Source organism: Papaver somniferum, chromosome 10 (genome assembly GCF_003573695.1).
Source record: "Papaver somniferum cultivar HN1 chromosome 10, ASM357369v1, whole genome shotgun sequence".
Lineage (NCBI taxonomy): Eukaryota > Viridiplantae > Streptophyta > Magnoliopsida > Ranunculales > Papaveraceae > Papaver > Papaver somniferum.
The window spans coordinates 105794030-105815659 of record NC_039367.1 but is presented as its reverse complement, the minus strand read 5'-3'; the positions used below and the strand labels follow the sequence as shown (position 1 = coordinate 105815659).

The 21630-nt window shown below is 36.6% G+C and overlaps 2 protein-coding genes and 1 long non-coding RNA gene across 3 annotated transcripts; 2 read left to right on the top strand and 1 right to left on the bottom strand.

Moving 5' to 3' along the window:
* Window positions 1–1950: 1950 nt before the first annotated feature.
* LOC113317911 (putative vesicle-associated membrane protein 726) lies at window positions 1951–5273 on the bottom strand. The gene is made up of 5 exons (XM_026566024.1): window positions 4868–5273; window positions 3493–3634; window positions 3260–3380; window positions 3019–3081; window positions 1951–2403 (listed from the first exon to the last, which is right to left on the bottom strand). Exons 1-5 carry the CDS (start codon window positions 5055–5057, stop codon window positions 2260–2262), a joined length of 660 nt encoding a protein of 219 aa, XP_026421809.1. The 5' UTR covers window positions 5058–5273; the 3' UTR covers window positions 1951–2259.
* Window positions 5274–15570: 10297 nt separating this feature from the next.
* On the top strand, window positions 15571–16348 carry LOC113316053. Its single transcript, XM_026564286.1, has 2 exons — window positions 15571–15615; window positions 15944–16348. Exons 1-2 carry the CDS (start codon window positions 15592–15594, stop codon window positions 16346–16348), a joined length of 429 nt encoding a protein of 142 aa, XP_026420071.1. The 5' UTR covers window positions 15571–15591.
* A 1872-nt stretch (window positions 16349–18220) lies between these two features.
* On the top strand, window positions 18221–19293 carry LOC113317159. The gene is made up of 3 exons (XR_003343296.1): window positions 18221–18236; window positions 18862–18937; window positions 19201–19293. It is a non-coding gene; the product is annotated as an uncharacterized LOC113317159 (long non-coding RNA).
* The last annotated feature ends 2337 nt before the right edge of the window (window positions 19294–21630 follow it).

The following is a 21630-nucleotide window of genomic DNA, read 5'->3' as shown; positions in this document are numbered from 1 at the left end:
CGAATGGACGTCTATATAGAATATATAACTAATCAATCCGCGTTGTAGGATGACGAAATCAAGGGTCGTAATTATCCACATACACAAACACCACTTCTTTTTATAATATATATATATATATATGTATGTATGATTTGTAAAACAATATATATCGGTGCGTTTCATTGGTTACATCTTCTTCGACGGAAGCACTTCATATGATTTGTCATATTTAGAGTTGGTAAATCTATTTTGTACTAATATCGGTTTTTTTTAGTGTGTATAATATCAAATATTGATATAGCTATATAGCAAGTGTGGTTTTTCATTTAACTACAAAAAATTGGTTGGGGGAAGGAATTTATCAATAGCCACAAATTACAATAGAGAAAACAAAATTTTAACAGCAAAAAACATTAGATTAGGCTGTTGCGTGGAGTACTGGTTGGGGGAGGGAGATTTATTAATACCACACACTGGTTGGGGAAGGGAAATTTATTAATACGACGCAGATAATGATTAGGAAATCAAGATTTTGTTCCAACGTTTTTAGAGCATCTCTAATAGTAGGTCAAAAAAATCCTACTTGGATGTCATTGTTAGACCCCCCGTTTATTTAGATTTTATCTCTGGATCTTAATAAGACCCTTTATACTAAAACTCATCTCCAGTAGTTAAGGTTATAAAATGTATTTTAGATTTAGATAAACACTAAAAAAAATGATATTTAGCTTGATTCCACATTACAAATTATTTTTTTAAATAAAATTGATGACATGGAATTAGTTAAGGGTCATCCCGAAGGTGTAGTTAAGACTTTCTTTAACACCTTCGTATTTAGTATTTGATCCCTCCTAGTTTGTAGGACCTAACCATTGGAGATGCTTTTATACTAAATGGGGGTCTAAAATCCTATGTGTTATTCAAAAAAAATATTTTCACCTTTTGTTGGAGATGCTCTTAGGGTTAGCTTAGGAAACAAATCTATTAACGGAAACAAAAATACATCGGGAAACCCCAAGGATCGAACGGATGTCTATATAGAACATATAACTAATCAATCTGCGTTGTAGGATGACGAAATCAAGGGTCGTAATTATCCATATACACAAACACCACTTCTTTTTATAATATATATAGTAATATATATATATATATATATATGATTTGTAAAACAATATATATCGGTGCATTTTATTGATTACATCTTCTTCGACGGAAGCACTTCATATGATTAGTCATATTTAGAGTCGGTAAATCCATTTTGTACTAATATCGGGTTTTTTTACTGTATAATATCAAATATTGATATAGCTATATAGCAAGTGTGGTTTTTCATTTAATTACAAAAAATTGGAGCCCGGAAAATTGAGTTGATTGCTTGATTCTTAACCCAATTATGTGAATTCTAAGGAAAGAAAGATATATCAACGCATTTCCTTTATTACAACTTCTTTGACAGGAGCACGTCAAATGATTTTTGCTATTTAGAGTTGGTAATCTATTTTATATTTTGTCTTTTTAATGTATCTAATATAGTTATAACAAGTGTAATTTTTCATTCAAGTGCAAATAGTACTGATGCTGGCAATGTCGAGAACTACTTACTAATTTCAAAGGTTAACCTTCAAGGACTACTTACTAATTTCAAAGGTTAACCTCAACACCTTAAACAACATGTAAATTTTGAATTTGGTCCCAATTGTTAATCTCTTTTTTTTAATATGCAAAAGTCGGACCAAACACCACTCAACCTGCTATACAACTAATCTACTATAAACCTTTACGACGGTGAGGATTGAACCCCTGACTTACTGGAGTTGATGGGATTCCACTGATATGCTCTTGGACCCAGTTCCAATTGTTAATCTATTATACACTACAGTTGTTAATTGGGACCTCCTCCGGTGTGGGGGCAAAGCCTACATGGGTTACATACTAGCAGAATGTAAAAATTGGAATGCAAATTGCTGAAATGATCAAAATATAATGTAGCTCTTCTCCTTCCGCAAAATAATGAATTCATGCGTACATTTATCTATACACGCAAATAGTCTTACAAAATACAAACAACTACCGACCATAACCAGAAAGTAATCACAGGTAAGAAGAAGAAAAAAAGGACAAATAATTCACAGAACACGGATGGATAATGCACGCGCTAATTCTAGTAAAGAGTGCTATATTTTGTTTTTCCTAGTCAAGGGATAGAGTAGAGTAGCAACTGGAAAGAAAGCGAGACTGAATGATACGCTGTCTGTCTTCTTTGTAGGGGTACATCTAACAGTTGAATCCATGGCAAACAGAAAGAACTATGATCAAAATCAAGGCAACGAGAATACCAAGAACTATAAGCTTTATCTTCATGTTCTGTAGCCACATCTTCCTCCTCATCTTTGTTCCCTGTTGCCTGAAATCCTGTGCCTGCCAAGAGCCAAATAATACTGTCACTCGTTACTATAAAAAGAGAATAAATAGAGCATAATTCACTGTTCATACATAAACAAGCATAAGTTTTTCTTATGATGAGTTTCAGGGACATACAATTCAGGTTTACACAAATATATACAAGTTCGGCAATTACCAAACTAATAAAGTTATTATGTCATACAGTTCCAATGATACCAGCAATGGCGCTAAGTGAAACTACACTATAACAGCAGCCACACACACACTAACCTGTGATCGAAGGTTTCACCACATTCCAGAACAAATATATGGTTCCAAATGAAGTTCAGGTTTACACAAATACATACAAGGTCGGTAATTACCAAACTAATAATGATGCCAGCAATGGCACCAAGTAAACTACACTGTAACAGCTGCAGCCACAGACATACTAACCTGTGATTGAAGGTTCTCTGTTTTTTCACCACCGTCCAGAACAAATATATGGTTCCAAATGAAGTTCAGGTTTACACAAATATATACAAGGTCGGTAATTACCAAACTAATAAATTTATCATGTCATATGGTTCCAATAATGCCAGCAAGTGGCACCAAGTAAACCACTAACACAGCAGCCACATACACACTAACCTGTGATCGAAGGTTCTCTGTTTTGTCAACCAGAAGCTCAATTTTTTCACCTCGGTCAAGAACCTGCACGACATAAAGATTCATTTATAGATATGCAACCCACTACTTGAAATGTCCAAATGGAACATCCGACTTGTGCCTTGAATCAAGTGATTTATGTGAAATTGAAGAGAGGGAGAATCAGCTATGTATGACACAGCACTTTGCAGTTCAAATGAAGATATTACTGATTGTTATTCACCTTCTCAATATTTTCCATCATCACTCCCTTTACTTCAGTAACTTGAGCCTTAACTTTGGCAAGTTTGCTGATTTCCTCTGGATGATCCACACAGTACTGCATATGCTCCTTAAGCTTTGACCTGAAAATGTGGATGGCGGCGACAGGGTTTTAGCATTAACACACACAGCTATGATTAAAAAGAAAACTAACATTACTGTTTCCTATTGCCAGGTAAATTGTAAGAGAATTACCCAAACTCCTTGTTAAGGCTGTGTGCAACAGCAGTTGCAGCCTTTCCTCCTGCATATCTCTTGTTGAAGTCATCCTTAACACGTTCTAGGAATGCAATAGGTACTTGTCTACCGGCAGATTCGACTGCGACCACACAGTAGGCTGCAGAATTCATAAAGCATAAGAATCTGACAAACAAGACAAAGCTCTGACTGCAAATACAAGAGAGGAAATAGACTAACTATAACAGAAGTATCATAAAATGAGAGGTCCCAAAAAAGAAATGCAAAAGTTCGTTCAAGAACAGACGGGTACCCTGGCTTCGAGATCTCAAAACAGAAGTGAAGATATTAATCAATAGTAGGCACATCAGTGTTGGATGCGTTGACGAGATATTCCGACTAATTAAATAGCAGATAATGGTTTCAAAACTATGGTTACTTGTCCTCACACACATGATATTTTAACTTACATGAGACACTAAAGCATGCATAAAGAGATGGCAACCAAAATCAGACCATGCTATACTGTGACAAAATGAATGTGTAATAAAGAAAATCTAAGTGCCAACAAAAACTGAACTCCAAAGTTTAGTATCAAACACATAGAAATGCAAAATATTGGTCAGGATCAGGCACACTGGCATTACAGATCCAAGATGCTGCCATGTTAACTCAGAGAAGATAAAAAGACATTTCTAGTTAATACATCAAAAGCCTTGTTGCATAGGAGAGCAGCAACGCAGCTACATGTAATCACAAAAATGAGCCTCTTGAAACAAATCGAGAAAATGGTGTTATCACTACAAAACCAAGATAAGCATAAAACGCTCAACTAAAAACAGACTTTTCAGCAACCGAGACGCGCATACAACCATGACACCTACCCCCACTCCTTTTTTTCCCGCAACAATGAAAAGATAAGACAATATAACATGTTTCTAAATGAATACAACTAAAAATCCATATATTAATTCTCCTATTTAAGAACTTTACTCTCATAAACTTAAATTTGAAGATCTAAGAGATTGAAATCAGTAAGTATACCATACGAAACATGAACAAACTGAGGGCTTCTCTAAGATCTGAATGTACCAAGTTGACCCGTTTTCTTCTATTCTCAACATGACTTTTATCAATCCAGATAAATGAAACGAACAAAAAAGAGATGAATCGGGAACAAGGTGCAAACAAACAACAGATCAATGATCGATAAAAAAAATAGAGAATAAAACACCTAATCAATCACAATTTACAGCTGTGAATCGAACAGATCAATACTAGATCTAAAAGAAGACGAACACATAGATCAAATCAGAAACAAAGAAAAATCAAAAAAAAAAAAAAAATAAGGAAATCTAGATCTAGAAAAAAGACAAAGAATTGAGAAACTTACTAAACCCGTCTTCTACGAGGTAATTGAAGGTGTGATTATCGCAGTTATAGGTAAACTTATTATTACTAGCAGGTAGTTTTTGAAGACATTGAGAAGCAATTGTTGTAAAATTCCCTGTGAATTCAGTGTATTCGGCCAAGATAACTGTTCCTCTAGCAACAAAACTGTAGATCAATGACTGTTGTCCCATTTCTAAACACAATAAACCCTAACCCTAACCAACAAAATTAATTTCTTGTTAAAAAAATCAGAAAATTTCAGAAACAGAATTGAGAATCAGGAAAATAGTGAAGATCGATCTAACGAATGATCGGGGATTGATCGATTTTTTCTTTTTTTCCCTCTTCTTTTTGGGGGTAATGTGGAGAGAGAGGAGAAGAGAAATGTTCGGCGAAAAACATAAAATGAGTTCGATTTATATTTAAGTTTTTATTATGGTTGGATGAAAAGAGTGTGGTAAATGTGCCCTGTAGTTTTGTCTACAAGTTTACAATCTTGACCATGGATTTGTGAGGAAATGTCTGAGAATGCCACTGGTTTGACAACTGGGATCCACCGCTCCACGTTGTGAGATTCAGGAGTATGGGCTGACTCGGTCCACCCATTAAGGAAAAATGTATAACCGGAGGTCCAGAGGGAGTCGTGCTGTGATGAGATTATCTACGTGACAGTTACGGCAAAGGTGCACATTTTAACCATTGGATATAACATCATCAATACATCCATATCTCGAAGCATCATCATGGTTATAAAAAGACGTGGTAATTGACTCCTTGATCAAAGAGTCAATCGGTGGACAGGAATCACCGGAGAGGGTTATCTCGCGGTCTTTATCGTCCGGATTTCGTTTGATTTGGACGGCTGGGAATGATAGGTTGTGTTTTGATCAAATTCCCAAATTCACGAAACCAGAGCCACACTTATTGAACTCGGGAGTTCTAACATATCCCAAATTCACGAAACCAGGGCCACACTTATTGAACTCGGGAGTTTTACCATATACCAGCTCGGAATTTTAGCATATATATCAGCGCCCCCAAGAGTTTTATAACATTGATATATTCTGTTCTATCAGGCGGAAAACTCAAATTGAGTAATGCGGATGGAGATTTTTGTTGGACGGCTGGGAAAGACTCATAATATTGCGACTTGGGATACCATTAACACTATAAAATCAAACTCACCGATCTTCCTTCAGTGAATTTCTTCCACAAATTAATCATTCTGTAGTTGTTGGTATGCTTTTCAATCGAACAATTTTTCCTATTCAAAAAAATGAAAATTCTTCTATGTCCGCCACCTCTTTGCTTCTTCTGAATTCTACTCCGGAACCTCATGCAAACCCTCTTCTCGATGTAGTTTGTTGAATGCAGTTTGTTTGTTTTTTCCAGGGGTCGATGTAGAAACAGAAAGATGTGCAACTTTTTAGGGATAGCAAATTCGAGCTTCTGACTCAATTCCAAACCGAAATTTCACGTCCTGTAGTGGTTTGTGTCTCAATTTTGTTTTTTGTTTTTTTGTTAAGTTTTGATTAAGGTTTTTGATTATTCTTCTTGGTTGGATTAGGGTTTTTGACTTATTTTGTGACAGATGCGAGGAAAGGGAATGTTTTTAATAAGAATTATTAGTGTTCTGTATTTCAAATTGACTAATGGAGAACCCGTAGCAGAGAGACAATGACATTGCCCTTCATCAGCCTCTCTAGCCAGGAAAACAGTGTTGAAGTTTTCTTAGATGAAGATGAAAACTGGGATGAATCATGTACGTACTTTTTAACTTAAACTTTTACTTCATGCTCATACCCGGAACTCTTCTGAATCACGTATATACTTGCTCACTTAACTCCACAAAGAAAGAAAAACAAGAGGAAGATCATGAGAAAAAACCAAAGACAGACAAAGAAGGAGACAACGAGTGGAAAGTTCTCCATTACTTTTTTGGCTATATGGTTATGAAATCCTAAGGAGTGACTGAAGAAGAGCACTCAATATCCTACCAATACCTTGCTACGGTAAATTGTTGTCATTCCAACCTCTTCAGTTTACTTAACTAGAACTGAACTGATTTTCTCAATTATAAGTTGTTGATTCAAACGTGAATTTTCGTTTCTCAACAAGATTTTAGTGAGGACAAGCCGAATTCAAGGATGTTCCTTTTGTTCCTCCAAAAGCTTCTTAGATTTGTACGACAGTTAGTTCAAATTTAACTTGAAGTTATGTCAGGCATGTCTTCATCTCAGATGAATTTTATGATCTTCTACCCAAGTACCTAGACTTTTTGATGGTAACTAATTTGTTCCCCTATACTACTCATATAGGTTCGTTACGATGAAGGAGGCATATAATTAGATTTTAATTTATTTTTTGAGGTTGGCTTAGCGAAGAAGACTGCTCTAGGGATAGAAGTTGTTTAATTTTGATCGGTTTAGTTTATCCTGTTATTTTTGGCAGGTCTTTGAACCCAATAACACCTTGGTACTGTGATTTTGTTTTTGTTCTTTTTTCGTTATGATTTTTGTTGTTGTGTACATAAATAGAGAGAAACGTAATTTTTTTAAATCAACATTGGTACCCATCATAGATTGTTGTGTTCGTCGGATTAAATGGCCTGTGATTATTGTAAAGTGATGATAATGTTGTCGTAGAAATATTGTTGATGGATTGTTGTGTTCGTCGGATTTAAATGGCCTGTGATTATGCTTTTACCAATATGTTGTTGTGCTTATTATATATCCAAGTTTTTTTTCTGTTGGGTTCCCAGATTCGCAACAGCTGTTCCAAACATATCGCAACCAACCTTCAAATATATAGAGGAGGTTAAAGAAGTCAAACCCTAGATGGATTTATAATTACAATGTAAGAAACTTAAAACTAAAACTTCTTCCCTATTCAGCCACAAACAGCTCTGAATTCTCTTTTTAGCAACCTTATGCAAACTCTAGATGGTAACTCCCAATGGAACTTCTTAAATTGAAAGTCCTGAATTCAAATTTGAAGCATACTAATTGATAATCTCAAAACTTATAGAACGATAGGTTGCTGCCACTGAATCTGTAGGAAAAATGGCTTATTCCAGAACTCGAATTGGCGAGCGGAAAAGAGAATCAAGGCAGTAAAGAAACCCCTTGACCTTATTTTTTCTTTTATTCTAATCTTATGTAAACTCTCAGCCTCTCAGGGGTACTGTCAGATATATGTTTTGTTTCCAGTATTGTAGTAAGTCCTCTTTCTCTATGCTAAGTTCCTTTTTTGTTGTGCAGTTGAGATTCCCTTAACCCCCACAGATGGATTGTGTTACAAGTCTCAACATGAATATCACCATAGAGATTGTAAGTCCTTTGACATGTGGTTTACAGACGTTGGTCGGGACAAAGAGGTGTACAGCTTTTTTGAATTGTAAGTTTCTTATATCCTTGGTCTATTTAAACTCATTATATACTCGCAATAAGATATTTTGTGATTGCCAATGAAGCGTATACTGGGTTGTTCGAGATCCAGATCACTCAATACTTCACTTCTTTGTAAACTTCATTATTCTCTTTAAATCAATGTTGTATTATCAGTTTGTTGCCTGATAATTATAGCGACATTGGTTCATATTCTCCATTTTTGTTGGAAATAGTGTGGTGGCTCAAGAACGTGGTACCTCGAAGTTTTTGCATTCTTAATACTCGATATTTGTTTGGTCTTGGCACTCTCTCGAGCTTGGAGTTTGTTTAGTATATATGGATTTCATATATGCCCTGAAGTTGGTTGGTTGTTCAATTGCAATTTACCACTGTTTGATCAGTGCATAATTATTTACTAATTCTAACTCTGATTTCCAATGGATTAAGTGTTTGCCTTCTTATCCTTCATTTATAGTGTGCTAACTTACTAACACTTTCTTGCTTCCATAAGAATATAAAGACTCTTTACCTATGTGGTGCCTTTTTCATATCTTTGAAACTTCTTTTATTTCTCTTTATGTGCGCAGGTAGTTAAATCCGGTTCTCTCTATCGATTCGTGTAAAATTTCGGGGCTATAATGGAACTGGTTAGCGAAACAATTCGCTTCAATTGGCGTGCTTATGTAAGCAAGAGAAACCTCGGGTATGGCATTGAAAATTAGGACAGTGAGTTTAAATTAGCATGTTCATAAATAACTATGTGCTTACTGAATCCAAGACTCAGATTTAGTGATGCATTTTCGTGGAGTGTGAGAATCAACTTCATAAATTAGGACTAGCACAATGTAAAGATATTGATTAAAGAAAATCATGATAAATTTGAAAGAATTTAACTTTGTCAACGTCCTCAAATATCTAGCTATGAATATGTAAATTGTTTAATTAATTTGTTTGTGAACGTTCTTAATATGTTTGTATTCTACTTGCTATTGAAATACATATTACATTGTTTTTGAGGTTTTAACAATTTGTCTTAAGATGCGAACTCAAGTAAAATAAATTGTTTATTCATCTTGGTATAACATTTTAGGTCGAGTCATCGAGATCCAATCTGTAAGTGTATTAAGTCAGATTCAAACTATATTATACGCCAGGGGGGTCGTCACTCTTCAATTTTGTTGTTTGTTTGTTTCTACTTTCAAGTGAGGAAACTTAAATCAATTATGAGAATAGGGTTAGGTTTTGTGTTTTCCTTCTAAGGTATTTAGCGATCGAAAATCTAATAAAGCCGATCTCGGGATACTCTATGGAGTGGTAAGTTTTGTGATTCATTTGCACACCCATGAAATTAGTGTAAGTATACAGTATATGTAACTTGATGTATGTCATTTGATTGATGAATGTGTGATAAATCTAGCATTCATGAGGTGTAAATTAAGCACATGCTGTAGTTAGTTGTCAAGCATAGCAAAAAAAATAAAAAAACCGTTTAATGAGTTTGTTTGACTTTGATTTTGCTGCAACGGCTATTTGAATGGACACCTTTTGCAGTTGATTTTCTGACAGGGGAGGTACCTTATCGATGCAACCTGTTTGAAAGATGGCATGATTCTGCATGATGTAGTAGCTAGGTTATTTAGTTATGGATCTGTGGCGCAATGGTAGCGCATCTAAGTGCAACTCAGAAAGTTGCGTGTTCGACTCATGTCAGATTCATAGTCAAATTCATAACACAGTTTATAGATGCGCATCAAAAATTATTCATCACGTAAGTTATATATGTTGATCGGTTTATTTATGATATGATATGTATTGGTTTGTTGCTTTTAGTGAGTTGAGTTTCAAAAGATTGGTTCTCGCTGCTAATTTGACTTGAGAAGTTTAGTTTTCCTAGATATGGAATTCGGGTTAAAACTAAATCTTTGTTGTGGAAGCTATATCCCAAAACTTGAAATTTATTGTTGGAGATGTTTAATTTGAAGCTAAGCCCTTTCTGTTTCGCTGTGTTTGGCTTTGTCTTTGATCTTCTTCCCAACATATCTCAGTGCAAAGACGATTCTTAATGTGATCAATCTCCTGGTCAAAATAGCCACTATTATTTGTGCTCGAAGATGGATTACACGAAGCCAGAATTGATGATAAAATTTAGCAAGACCATTTCGTTATGAAATTTACTGTTGTTCGTCAGGCCACGATAAGCTCGACCAGCTTCATTCTTATCAAATACAACGATCTCACAATATTCTCACGGAATTCAAAATACTCCACAGTCTATAATTGATGTGTACAATTTACTTTATTTAGAGCTTCTCCGATGGTGAATGTGGATGTTTCATATGTGGCATCATTGTTAAGACATCCTTTTAATATAAAACTTTTATCTAATCTTAATCCTAAATATAAGGAACAATAAAGTTTTATCTCCAACCCATAAAATTTTCTATTATTTTTTTTAGTTATTTGTATGCATACAATTGGTTAAAATCCTTTCCATTTTTATTTTTCAATGATTTTTATTAATAAAAGTGTGACTAGGATGGGTAGACATCCTAAGTGAATGTCTAAAACTAGAGATTCACCCAGAGGGTATGTAAAAAAAATTGCCACATCATCTTCACATCCATCCGTTGGAGATGATTTTTTATAAATTTGGTTGTGGATCCTACGTGGATTAGGACTTTTTTCTTCACATCCAGAGAATACCAGAGGACGATCCAGTGGTTCACATAAAAGCCCCTTAACATCGGGATGGTAAAGGTTAAAAGCGGGATTAATCCCTTTATTTCAGTCGGAAGGAATTTCAAATTTCGAAAAAGGTTACAGTCTCTACTCTTTATAGTTAACTCAGGAATGCTATCTTTCATTACACTTAGACATCACTTAGGAAATATAGCGTAGAATTGAGCTACAATTGTATTATTAGCCCCGTTTAGTATGATACTAATTGAGAATTTGTGAGGAACATAATTTATGTGCATCTTTTGGCCACTCATGATAAATTTTGAATCCACCTTCCCCTAAAAAATTTGTTTGCCATAAAAATATTGATTGCGGGTGGAACAGAAACCAATCTGATCATCCATGGAAGAATGGTCAAGTCTTTACCCATGTATTTTTGTTGAGAATTCTTCCTTGAACATCAAGTTCTATCATCAAGGATGTTATCATCTGCAACTCCATATTTCCCATAAGTAACCATCACTGTCAAATAGTACACAAACTTTAGAACTCTAAGAATTGAACTTTATCCCAATAGTACTTGCATCAGTTTGAAACCAAGCAATCATGTGCCCAACTAATGGTTTGAAGTAATAGATTTATGGAACAAAACATTCGGACTATGGCTTCAACATTCGTTGGTTTTACAAAAAAAAAAACAATGCATCTGCCTGATAGGTATACCCTTACTATGAATTGCATTCGTAATCTTGATATTGTTTTTGATGAAACAAACATTCTTATGTCTATACTTGCAGGATGAGAAAAATTCATTGAAAGAGCAAAATCCTGATACCAGTTTTCAGGACTATATTTCTTCCTTACTCTTTGGTGATCAGTAACCGAATTACTGCATATCCTTCAATATATGTTGGATTTCAACACATCTTGACCCTAATATAATATCTGCGTGTATATAAGCGTGCTTTATATTGCATGGGTAAAGGTTAATAGAACACATCTTGATTCATTTGTATATTCGTGCTAGCCCAACCGTAGGAATCTGAATGATGTCGTATGCGTCAAAAATAAATTACTTTCTCACTACTCAAAATATAAAATATAGCAAGGGCAAGAAAGGATCGTTCCCACAGAGAGGACTAGGTTGTCAAGTTGTTTCGGTTTCCTATAAATAACAATGGGGGTTTTCTGATTTTTATATACTAAAATAAAATAAAAGCAAAACAAATAAATAAAGCACACAATTCAAATATGTGAAAGGATTGGTCAAGGATATCGTTTTCATCCACAAACATGCTTTTCAATAATAACTAGAATTGATATTTAATCTCAACTTTATTAAGAATCCTAAGATATCTTGATCGCAAGTATATCTCGCTAATTCCCTGATTTCATCACAACCACATTAAAAGATGCATATGTGAATTCTTCCTAGAAAGCAACCTAAAGTGTAAAAGCACAATTAAGTTTAACTCCCTAGAAGCATTGAGTTCTATGGAATAAGACTAATCAAAGCAATCGAACGTGTATAAGCACTAATCCTATTTAACAAAGGTTACGATCCACTTGTGACTACTAGGATGCATCACTACAAGCAATACTCACAATTATGCTACTTGCAATCAGGAATTATCACTTTTACGTATAATAACCTTAATCTAACAATAGAGATGAAAACTAATTCAACCGATTCGCGACTCGACTAAACATGCATTCAAATCATATAACAATATTAATAATGAATCATAAGCAACAAAGTATGGAGACAAAACTAATGCATTGCATAAAAACCATGGTTGGAATTCCAACGTATTCCTTAACCAAGATAAAATTATCTAAACATGTGAATGGAGTTCATAACAAGAAGGAAAAGAAAACCTATCATGTTTCTAAACCCTAGAACACAAAAGTAGAGACGAAGATAAGATCCTCCGGGTTAGTAAAGAAGTTCCTTTTATATATCTCCTTCTTTCTCTACCAATATTCTGTTTAGGTCACGCACAAATCATGGCAAGCTCGCCAAAGTCCAAAGACCAAGTCTGTCTAGCCCATACTCACGGCTACAGTTTAGGCCTTAACCAAAGTTCATAAGCCCATTAATTTTTCAAGCCTGTCAGTCTTGAGGAACTGACAAGTACAACTCCATCCCATCTGACCAATTCAATACATGCCCTGTAATCTCAGTCATTTCTGTCACAAGCTATGTCCCTAACTGCATCTGCGCTGGCCTATAACTCCTTGTACCTCATACTTCTCTTATTCCTCCAACAACACCTGCTCTTGCTTAGAGAGACCACTGCAAACCAGCCAGAAACTGTTGGCACCATCAGTTCAGTTGCAACCATTGTAACCACCATTCCGTCTCAGCTAACTGAACTTCTATTCTAGCCATCTCTGCCAACTGAACCAACACCCAGCTTATTACCTGCACTTCTCATACCCAGTAGCGACTTCAAAATCATTTCAGCTGCATACAACCGCAACACTGCAACAGCTTCTTCACTGCTTCCATCTCAAATCAATTCCTTGTTCCAATTGCATAATCTGCTCAACTGATATGTTCCCAACCAATTCCTAGCTCTCCATTACTGTAACACAACCACTTATTTCTTGTCGTGAACAACAACAACTCATGTCTTTTGTAGCTTCAATTCGATTTGCAGTCCCATTATCTCAACACAGAATTCAGTCCTTGCCTTCTACCTGCAACATTAACATTCTCCTCCATCTATCAGTAAACACCTGTCAACTCGAGCCTCATCCGCATACACAGATGTGTGTGTTTCTTAGCATCAGAACATCACCAGCACCTGCAATCATTTCAAATGCTCGTTCTCAACTGCAACATCAACACTATCACCTTAACTCCATAAACCCTTGGTAATCACCCTCAACATCACTGCAATCACAAGCACCTTAGCCTCAATCTGACCCTTCTGTAGCAACAACAACAATATCATTCCATGCATCTCATTCTCACTGCCTCAAAACCACAACTGCCATCACCATCTTGCACCAGTTGCACTGCAACCACCAGAAGTATACCACTCCACTGCTGCCACTTCCCATGAATCAACATCATATGTTCACCTCCATGTCTCATTGTAAACACCCATCTTCTTGTCTGCTCCACATCAAATTCTCCCACTCTTGCTTCAGTTGAGATGTAATTCAGTTGCATTGACCCACAACCCACAACACCAACCTCATTGCAGCAGCAACGTTAACAGCTAATATCCCTGCCAAGTCTCAATTCCACCACTGCAACATCTGCGTCTATCATTCTGGCTTCATATCATCAAGCCTCCACTGTAATGTCCTTCATCTGACTTGAATCAATGGCAACAAACCATGAACATCTCCTCTGACTCTAATTGCGGCTTCACTTTTTATCAGTAGCTTGCAATTCATCTGATTCCTTCTCAACCATCAAATCTAATTCAAAACCCCATTGCAGTTCAGGTTCACGGCATCAACGATTCTTCATTCCCTGTGAAATTTGTCTCAATCATCAATTCGTGACCAACCCATCTATGTTCTTCAACCAAAACCCTTGTATCTTCGTTTTCTTCAGTGTACACCCATGAATCGACAACAACCCCAAATCGAGGAAAGCCCTAATTTCTTCTTCTGATGCTTCAATTGATAGTAACAACAGCGGCATCTTCTTTATCTTCTTCTAATCACAGCAGGATCTCGTTCATCTCTTCTTTTACTCATCTTCTTGATCTCTGAATTTCCCTGCGTCTATAACTCTCACAACGCCTCTGAAGTTGAGAATGAACAATGATTGAAACACAACCCTGAATTCCAGGGTTTGGTAATATAGGAAGTACAACCCCACTTTCTTCCACGTCAATCTTACATAATCTTCCAATATTTACACTTTGGAACAGTAATGACTGCTCTCCCCTCTCTCCTCTTCACCTTACCTTTCCCCCCTCTCGGTAACGGCTACTAGGGCTGAACATGGTGTCGGTTAACCGTTAGAAACCGACCGAACCAGACCAATAAGCAAGAAACCTAACCAAACCATTTAGATTTGGATTGGTTTGGTAAAAGATTTTGAAAAACCGACAGTATTGGTTTGGTTTTGGTTTGGCCTGAAAATCGAACCAAAAACCATTGGAAAACCGATAAATATAAACCGTTGATTAATATCAGATAGATTCAATCCACACCCTTCATATTTCTTAAGTTATAACCCAAGTATACATTGATTTCGTCGACCTAATTTTCACTTCACATCTTCGCCTCCTTCTTCACTCTTCAGTTCATAGAACAGAAACTAAAGTTAGGAGAAATCAAAAATCAAATCATGAATCGTGATCTCTAAACTCTAGTAGAATCTAATCATCCCCTCATTCTTCTTCTTCTTCTCCTTCTCCTCCTCCTTCTTTTCAGGCGAAATCTGTTCATATGAGTTTGTAATTGTAACCTGTCAGTGTTAGCTAGGGTTTACTAGTAGAAGGTATCATCTTCATTCTTCAGACGAAATAAACAAGTGAACATCTAATTTCTTTTAAGAGATATCATATTTATGTAACTTGGGTTACTTGATTTACATGATTTATATTTAATCTAGGGTTTACTAAAATGATTTGATTTTGCATGTTTTGTTTTTTTGCAGGATTAAGTTGATTTCTTTGATTCAACTATGGAGGAATCAGGATCAACACCAGTAAGATATTTTTCCTCGAGAATTAGAAAAATAGGATTCTAAAATTTGCAGTCTTCTTTTACTAATTCGTTCAAGTGATTGGTACCACTGTGTCAATTCGTTCTTTTAGCTCTAGCTGAGAGGACATCCAGTGAATTTATCTACTCCTTAATTACAGAATACTTCTTTGTGCATATAAAGTGTATCATCTATCATCCATCCAACTCGAAAATAATTAGTATCTGTATATGTTTTTTTGCATATAAAGTGTATCATCTTCTTTGAATGCACTTTGATATGCTTTTTTTACATGTTATCTGATTTGAATTTCTGCCTTGTTTATATTCAGGCTTCCGTTAACTCAAATGCATTGTTGCCACCACTACATCCTCCTCCAAGATCTTCTAACGCCTCTACTGAAGTTAGTTCAGTTGCAAAAGTACCAACTGCTGGTGAAGCTCCATCTGCACCAGCTGCCAATGTTTCCGATGCTGGTACCATCACTGTCACTGCACCAGCTTCTAAGAAGCGGAAGAAAACTTCATGGGTTTGGGATCACGTTGATCTGGACCCTCCTCCTTCGATAATGGTAACTTGCAAGAAATGTAAACAGAGAATGAAAGCTGACTCTTCTACACATGGGACCGGCTCCTTGAATAACCATTTAAGAAAGTGTCTGAATCTTATTCCTAAGGATTCTGGTCAGTCGACTCTTTCTTTTGAACCTGCTAGGCTGGGAGAAGATGAAAGTTAGTTGTTGTAACTTTTGTCAGGATTCGTGTAGAAAAGCATTGATTATATTCATCATAGTGGATGAGCAGCCTTTTAGAATAGTTGAGGGGGAAGGTTTCCGAGAATTTTGCAAGGTACTTGAGAGTAGATTCAAGATACCATCTCGTATCACTGTACGAAGAGATGTTATGGAACTGTTTGAGTACGAGAAAGTGAGATTGAAGAATTATTTCAAGGTTAATAAAGTCAGAGTTTGCCTCACCACTGACACATGGAGCTCACTTCAGAAGTTGGGATATATGGTTATTACAGCACATTGGATAGATGCTAGCTGGAAGTTGCACAAGAAGATCATTAGTTTCATCCAAATTATAGGTCATAGCGGTGAGACTATTGGTAGGATGATAGGAACATGCTTGTTAGATTGGGAGATCGAAAATGTGTTTACTATAACTTTAGATAACGTTTTTGCCAACGATGTAGCTATAACATATCTGCAAAACCAAGTACTCAGAAAGAATTCAGATTTAGTGAAGGGTTTCTTACAAGTGAGATGCGCTGCTCACGTCCTTGCCCTTGTTGTAAAGCATGGAATGAAGGAGTATGACATCTCAATTAAGAGAATAAGGGCAGTAGTGAAGTATTGTATGAGTTCTCCTGCAAGATTGAAAAAATTTATGGACTGTGTCACTTACGAGAAGATTGAATGCAAGAAGGGTTTGGTCCTAGATGTAGACACCCGTTGGAATTCGACATTTACTATGTTAGACTCAGCTGAGAAGTATCAGCCAGCTTTTGAGAGGTTAGAGTATGAGGACAAGGCATTCAAGAAGAAGTTATGTTTTGTTGAAAGTCAAATTCCTTTAGTTTCTTCTACTTCTAGTACTTCCACCATTGATAACCAACCTGACTGGGATGTGGATGAAAACCAAGATGCAGACTTAAGTTCTGATGAAGAAGTTATTGCTACTGCAAAGAGAGGAAAGAAACGCTAGAGAACAAGTTCTGATAAGGCCCCATCAGCACCTCCTTTGCACGCGCCATACCCATCAGATTGGTCGTATGCTAGAGCCTTCGCGAAGTTTTTGAAGGTATTTTTTGATTTTACTGTCAAGTTCTCTGCTTCTACTCATGTTACTGCACACGAATTCTTGTTTCATGTGAGTGTTATTCATCGAACTTTAAACACATGGGCAAATCACAAAGATACATTTCTTTCTAGCATGGGTCTTAAAATGCAAAGTAAATATAACGAGTATTGGGGACGTTATGAAAAGATGAACAATCTTATGTATTGTTATATATGAATCCACAAGATAAAGAATTAGGATTGAAGTTTCTTCTTGGCCAGTTAGGAATTGGTGGTGGTTATTTGAGAACAGAACTAATGGATCTTGTAATGAGGGACTTTAAGGCACTTTTTGAAGAATAGTGGGATGTCCAAATGAGTGCTGGAAACTCAACAGTTGTAACAGATAGTAGTGGTGGTAATACTGTTGGCGCTGAACCAGATGATGAAGGAGATTGTGCTGCAGCCGCCCTTATGGCAGAGAGAGCAAGAGAAGAAGAGGAAAGTTTTGATGATGAAGGAAAAAATGAGCTGGAGACTTATTTGAGAGAGAAACGAGAACCGCGGAAAGAGAAAGTTTCTTTTGATATCTTAGGTTGGTGGAAGACGAACTCGACTAGGTATCCTACTTTGGCACTAATCGCAAGAGATATATTGGCTATACCCATCTCTTCAGTGGCATCTGAATCTGACTTTAGCACTGGGAGGCGTATTCTCGATCCATATCGAAGTTCTTTACTTCCCACAACAGTTGAGGCATTGATTTGTGCTCAAAATTGGTTGAAGACGCCGATTGATCTTGATACTTCTTCCTAGGGACCAGAAGAGGAAGTTAGTTCAGGTATTATTTCATTTGTTAATTTGTTTGTAGTATAGCAGTTTAGCTTATTGATGACATACCACAAAATGTTCAGATTATCTAGTTCATGTATGTCAGCTTATGGGTGACTCATAAAACTTCATATAATTAGCTCATAAGTCACATATAGGAATTATAGATCATTCGCTTTATTTTGTGAGTTGTAAGGTCAAAGATCAAGCTTTATCATTTCAAATCATTAGTTTAGAGTTTGTGATACTTATCTTTTGGAGGTAAAGCAACAATTCCAGTGCTTGCTGTAACTCTCTGGATTTTGCAAGTGGACTGGATTTCACCATTTTGAAATGTCTATCATGCTCCTGAGATTTAGAGGCTGGATCTAAACAGTCAAAATTGCGCTGGGGGATTTAAGTTGCAAGAACTGTAACTCTGTTGTATGCTATTGAGAGATAAATCTTCTACTTCTGAATTAGTTCTAGCCAAACAATTGAATTCAGATTCTCTTTTACTTTGATTAAATTTAACAATCATCTCAGCATCATCATTAATTTCTTCCCTAATTGAATTTCAGAAAATCCTAAACAATCTTCAATTTTTTCTCTTTCAACTCACTGTATACTACTGATCGTGCATTTGTTCATTGCAGAATTTTTGGACTCTCTCTCTAAATCCATGTTCGTAAACATAACAGATGATGATGTTGAGGACTAAGGAGTACCAAGGTAATTCATCTCACCAATTGGAAGCATGTTTTCTTTGGATTTAATTTAAAGTCTTAATGTGCTAATTTAGTGCCTCTTAAACCTGTTAAGTTATTACCTGTTCAGTTAGCAAAGAAAGATACATTGTCCTCCTGATGGTGTGTTTACATGTCACGTCTTTTCACTGTTAGCATTTTCATGTATTGCTTGCCATCATGATTAGTGGAAATATACGTGAATTAGATTCTAACTACCAGTTGCTTGCCATTTTCATATACATGCAGTCAGCAACCCTGGAAAGTCTGAAGCTATCAGTTGATTTTGTGGATGCATAGCTGGAAAGTGTCGATGTTGTTTAGATGTTATGGAGACTGTGGATCTTTTGAATTACTAATCTTTATCTTTTGAATTGTGTTTAAGAATGTTATGAATTTGGATTGTGTATGGAATAGGAATGTATGTAGCCTGTAGGTAGGTTTGAAAATCTTTAAACCATGTTTTTTTTTTCTTAGATTTGAACTGTCAGTTTCCTGAAACTGACATAGCAGCCGGTTAACCGATAACCGCTGGAACAAACCGAAACCGGCTAGAACCATTAAGAAACCGAACCAACGGTTAATGGATTGGTTTGGTTCATATTTTAAGAAACCGATAGTATTGGTTTCGGTTTTGGTTTGGCTAAAAACCGAACCAAAACCGACCATGAACAGCCCTAACGGCTACTTCCTACCGTTTTTTTTCTGTCCCATTCTTCCAACGTCTCTTTAACGGCTCTCTCTAGCCGCCGATCCCAAAATTTTTTACCGGAAACCTCCAATCTTTCTCTGCAAATGATACTTCTCATCTAATCTCAAGCCAAAACCATGAACACTACTCACAAGTCTCACATTTGCAACTGCAATTGCATCAATTACACAACACAAATCACAAATTCCACTCAAATCACAAAAAGCTCAAAAATCACTTGCAACACACAAATCACTGAATTCATAACTTACAATCAAAAGAATCACACAGGAATGAATGCCCAAACCATCAAAGGCCATTCTGGCATATCTCATGATTATTATGGCACAAAAGCTTTGATTCTCATTTTAATATGTAACAAAATCTCAACTTTTCTGGGTTCTTTTACAAAAACTCATACCCAATCTAGCCTAAGTCAGCATCTTTCAGTCTTACTGGAAAATTCTTATCAAAAAAAACTTGTCACTAAACTCACATTGCCTAGATTTAAATTACCCTGTTCAAGCTCTCAAAGTCATATTTTTATCCTAGAAAAGGAAGGAGTTTTTTTGAGACAGAAATCTCAACCAGTTAGTCTGAGGTTCTTTAGTTGCAAAGCTCATTGGGGAATCAGCTGGATTTCTACACCTCCTTCCCCTGGTATGTATCAATGTACTATCTTGGATATTTTGGCTAAACTTTCTGGAGGTGAGTGCTTGACTCTCTTTTTGTTTGTTTCTCTATTCACTGCTCCTAATTTGATCTTTCTAGAATTTACCAAAAGCATATGCTCTCTATTGCCTGCTATTCCTACCAAGTTCCTTAAGCCTGACTATTTCTTAAACCTTGTTAGCACTCATGATCTTCTCTATTGGGAAAATTGCTTATTTCATAACATGCTTTTAACTAGGAATCAACTACATTGCACTATTTTTTCTTTAAATAGAAATAAAAACTTGAACATAGTACTACAAATTACCAAAGTATACATAAAACATTTCCATAAACAGGATAACATCATTGTTTTTCGGCATCAAACTAAAAGAAAAGATTTCAGAATGTCTGGTACTACTAAATTCAGCATGTGCAGCTTGCCAAATCCTACCTGTTTAGTCTGCTTTTGGCCCCCCAGACTCAAGTGCAACATCTCTCACAGCTCTGGCCATCACTGCCTTATACACCCTATCTACAGCCCTTGCATCTGCTTCAGGAGGCAAAGTGTCATCAGCCGGGAACACAAGAAGCTGGGGCTCCTCACCTCGCATAGAACTAGCCTTTGCAGATCTGTAGATTTGACCCACAATCCTAGAATCAACTCCAGGAGTTACATGCTCATCTCGAGGAACTTCAAGCGGATGTGTGACTTCTTCAGCACCAGTCTGTGACACCTCGGCCACATTCTGAGCCATCTGCCTGAGAGTGGGAGCAAGAATGAACAAATTGGGAAATGTGATCTGACCTGGTTCAGGTGGCATTGTAGCTTTGATCCGAATCTGATCCTTGGCAGGATCAGGTATATGAGCAGAACAGAAGCCCTGCTGAGTCCCCCCACAGACAATCCGCTCATCATCTACCAATACAATGCCTTCCTTTATCACCCGGCGACCCTTTGTGGGGTGCAGAGCAAAAAAAAACCACCCATCTTTTACACCCACAAGTTCTCCATTCTGAATTCGGCCTTGCTCGACCTGTTGCGGTGGTCTCCCTCGCCTGGCAGTTGCATACACAGCCTTTTCCCCATTGCCTTCTCTCCCACCTCAATCTAGAGTAATCTCCGCGTTATCATCTTCCACCTCAATCTAAAGGATTACACAGGAACACTTTTTTTCTCTCAGAAAAAACTGATCCAAAAACTGATTGAAATTATCATCTCAGCGGTTTTAATCAACTTAAGAAGAGCAACAGCCTCTCAATCACAACCGTCAAAAATCCTCGGGAGTTACCAGACTTGCAGCGTTAACTTCCGGTCTTGCAACTTGAGGCGCATG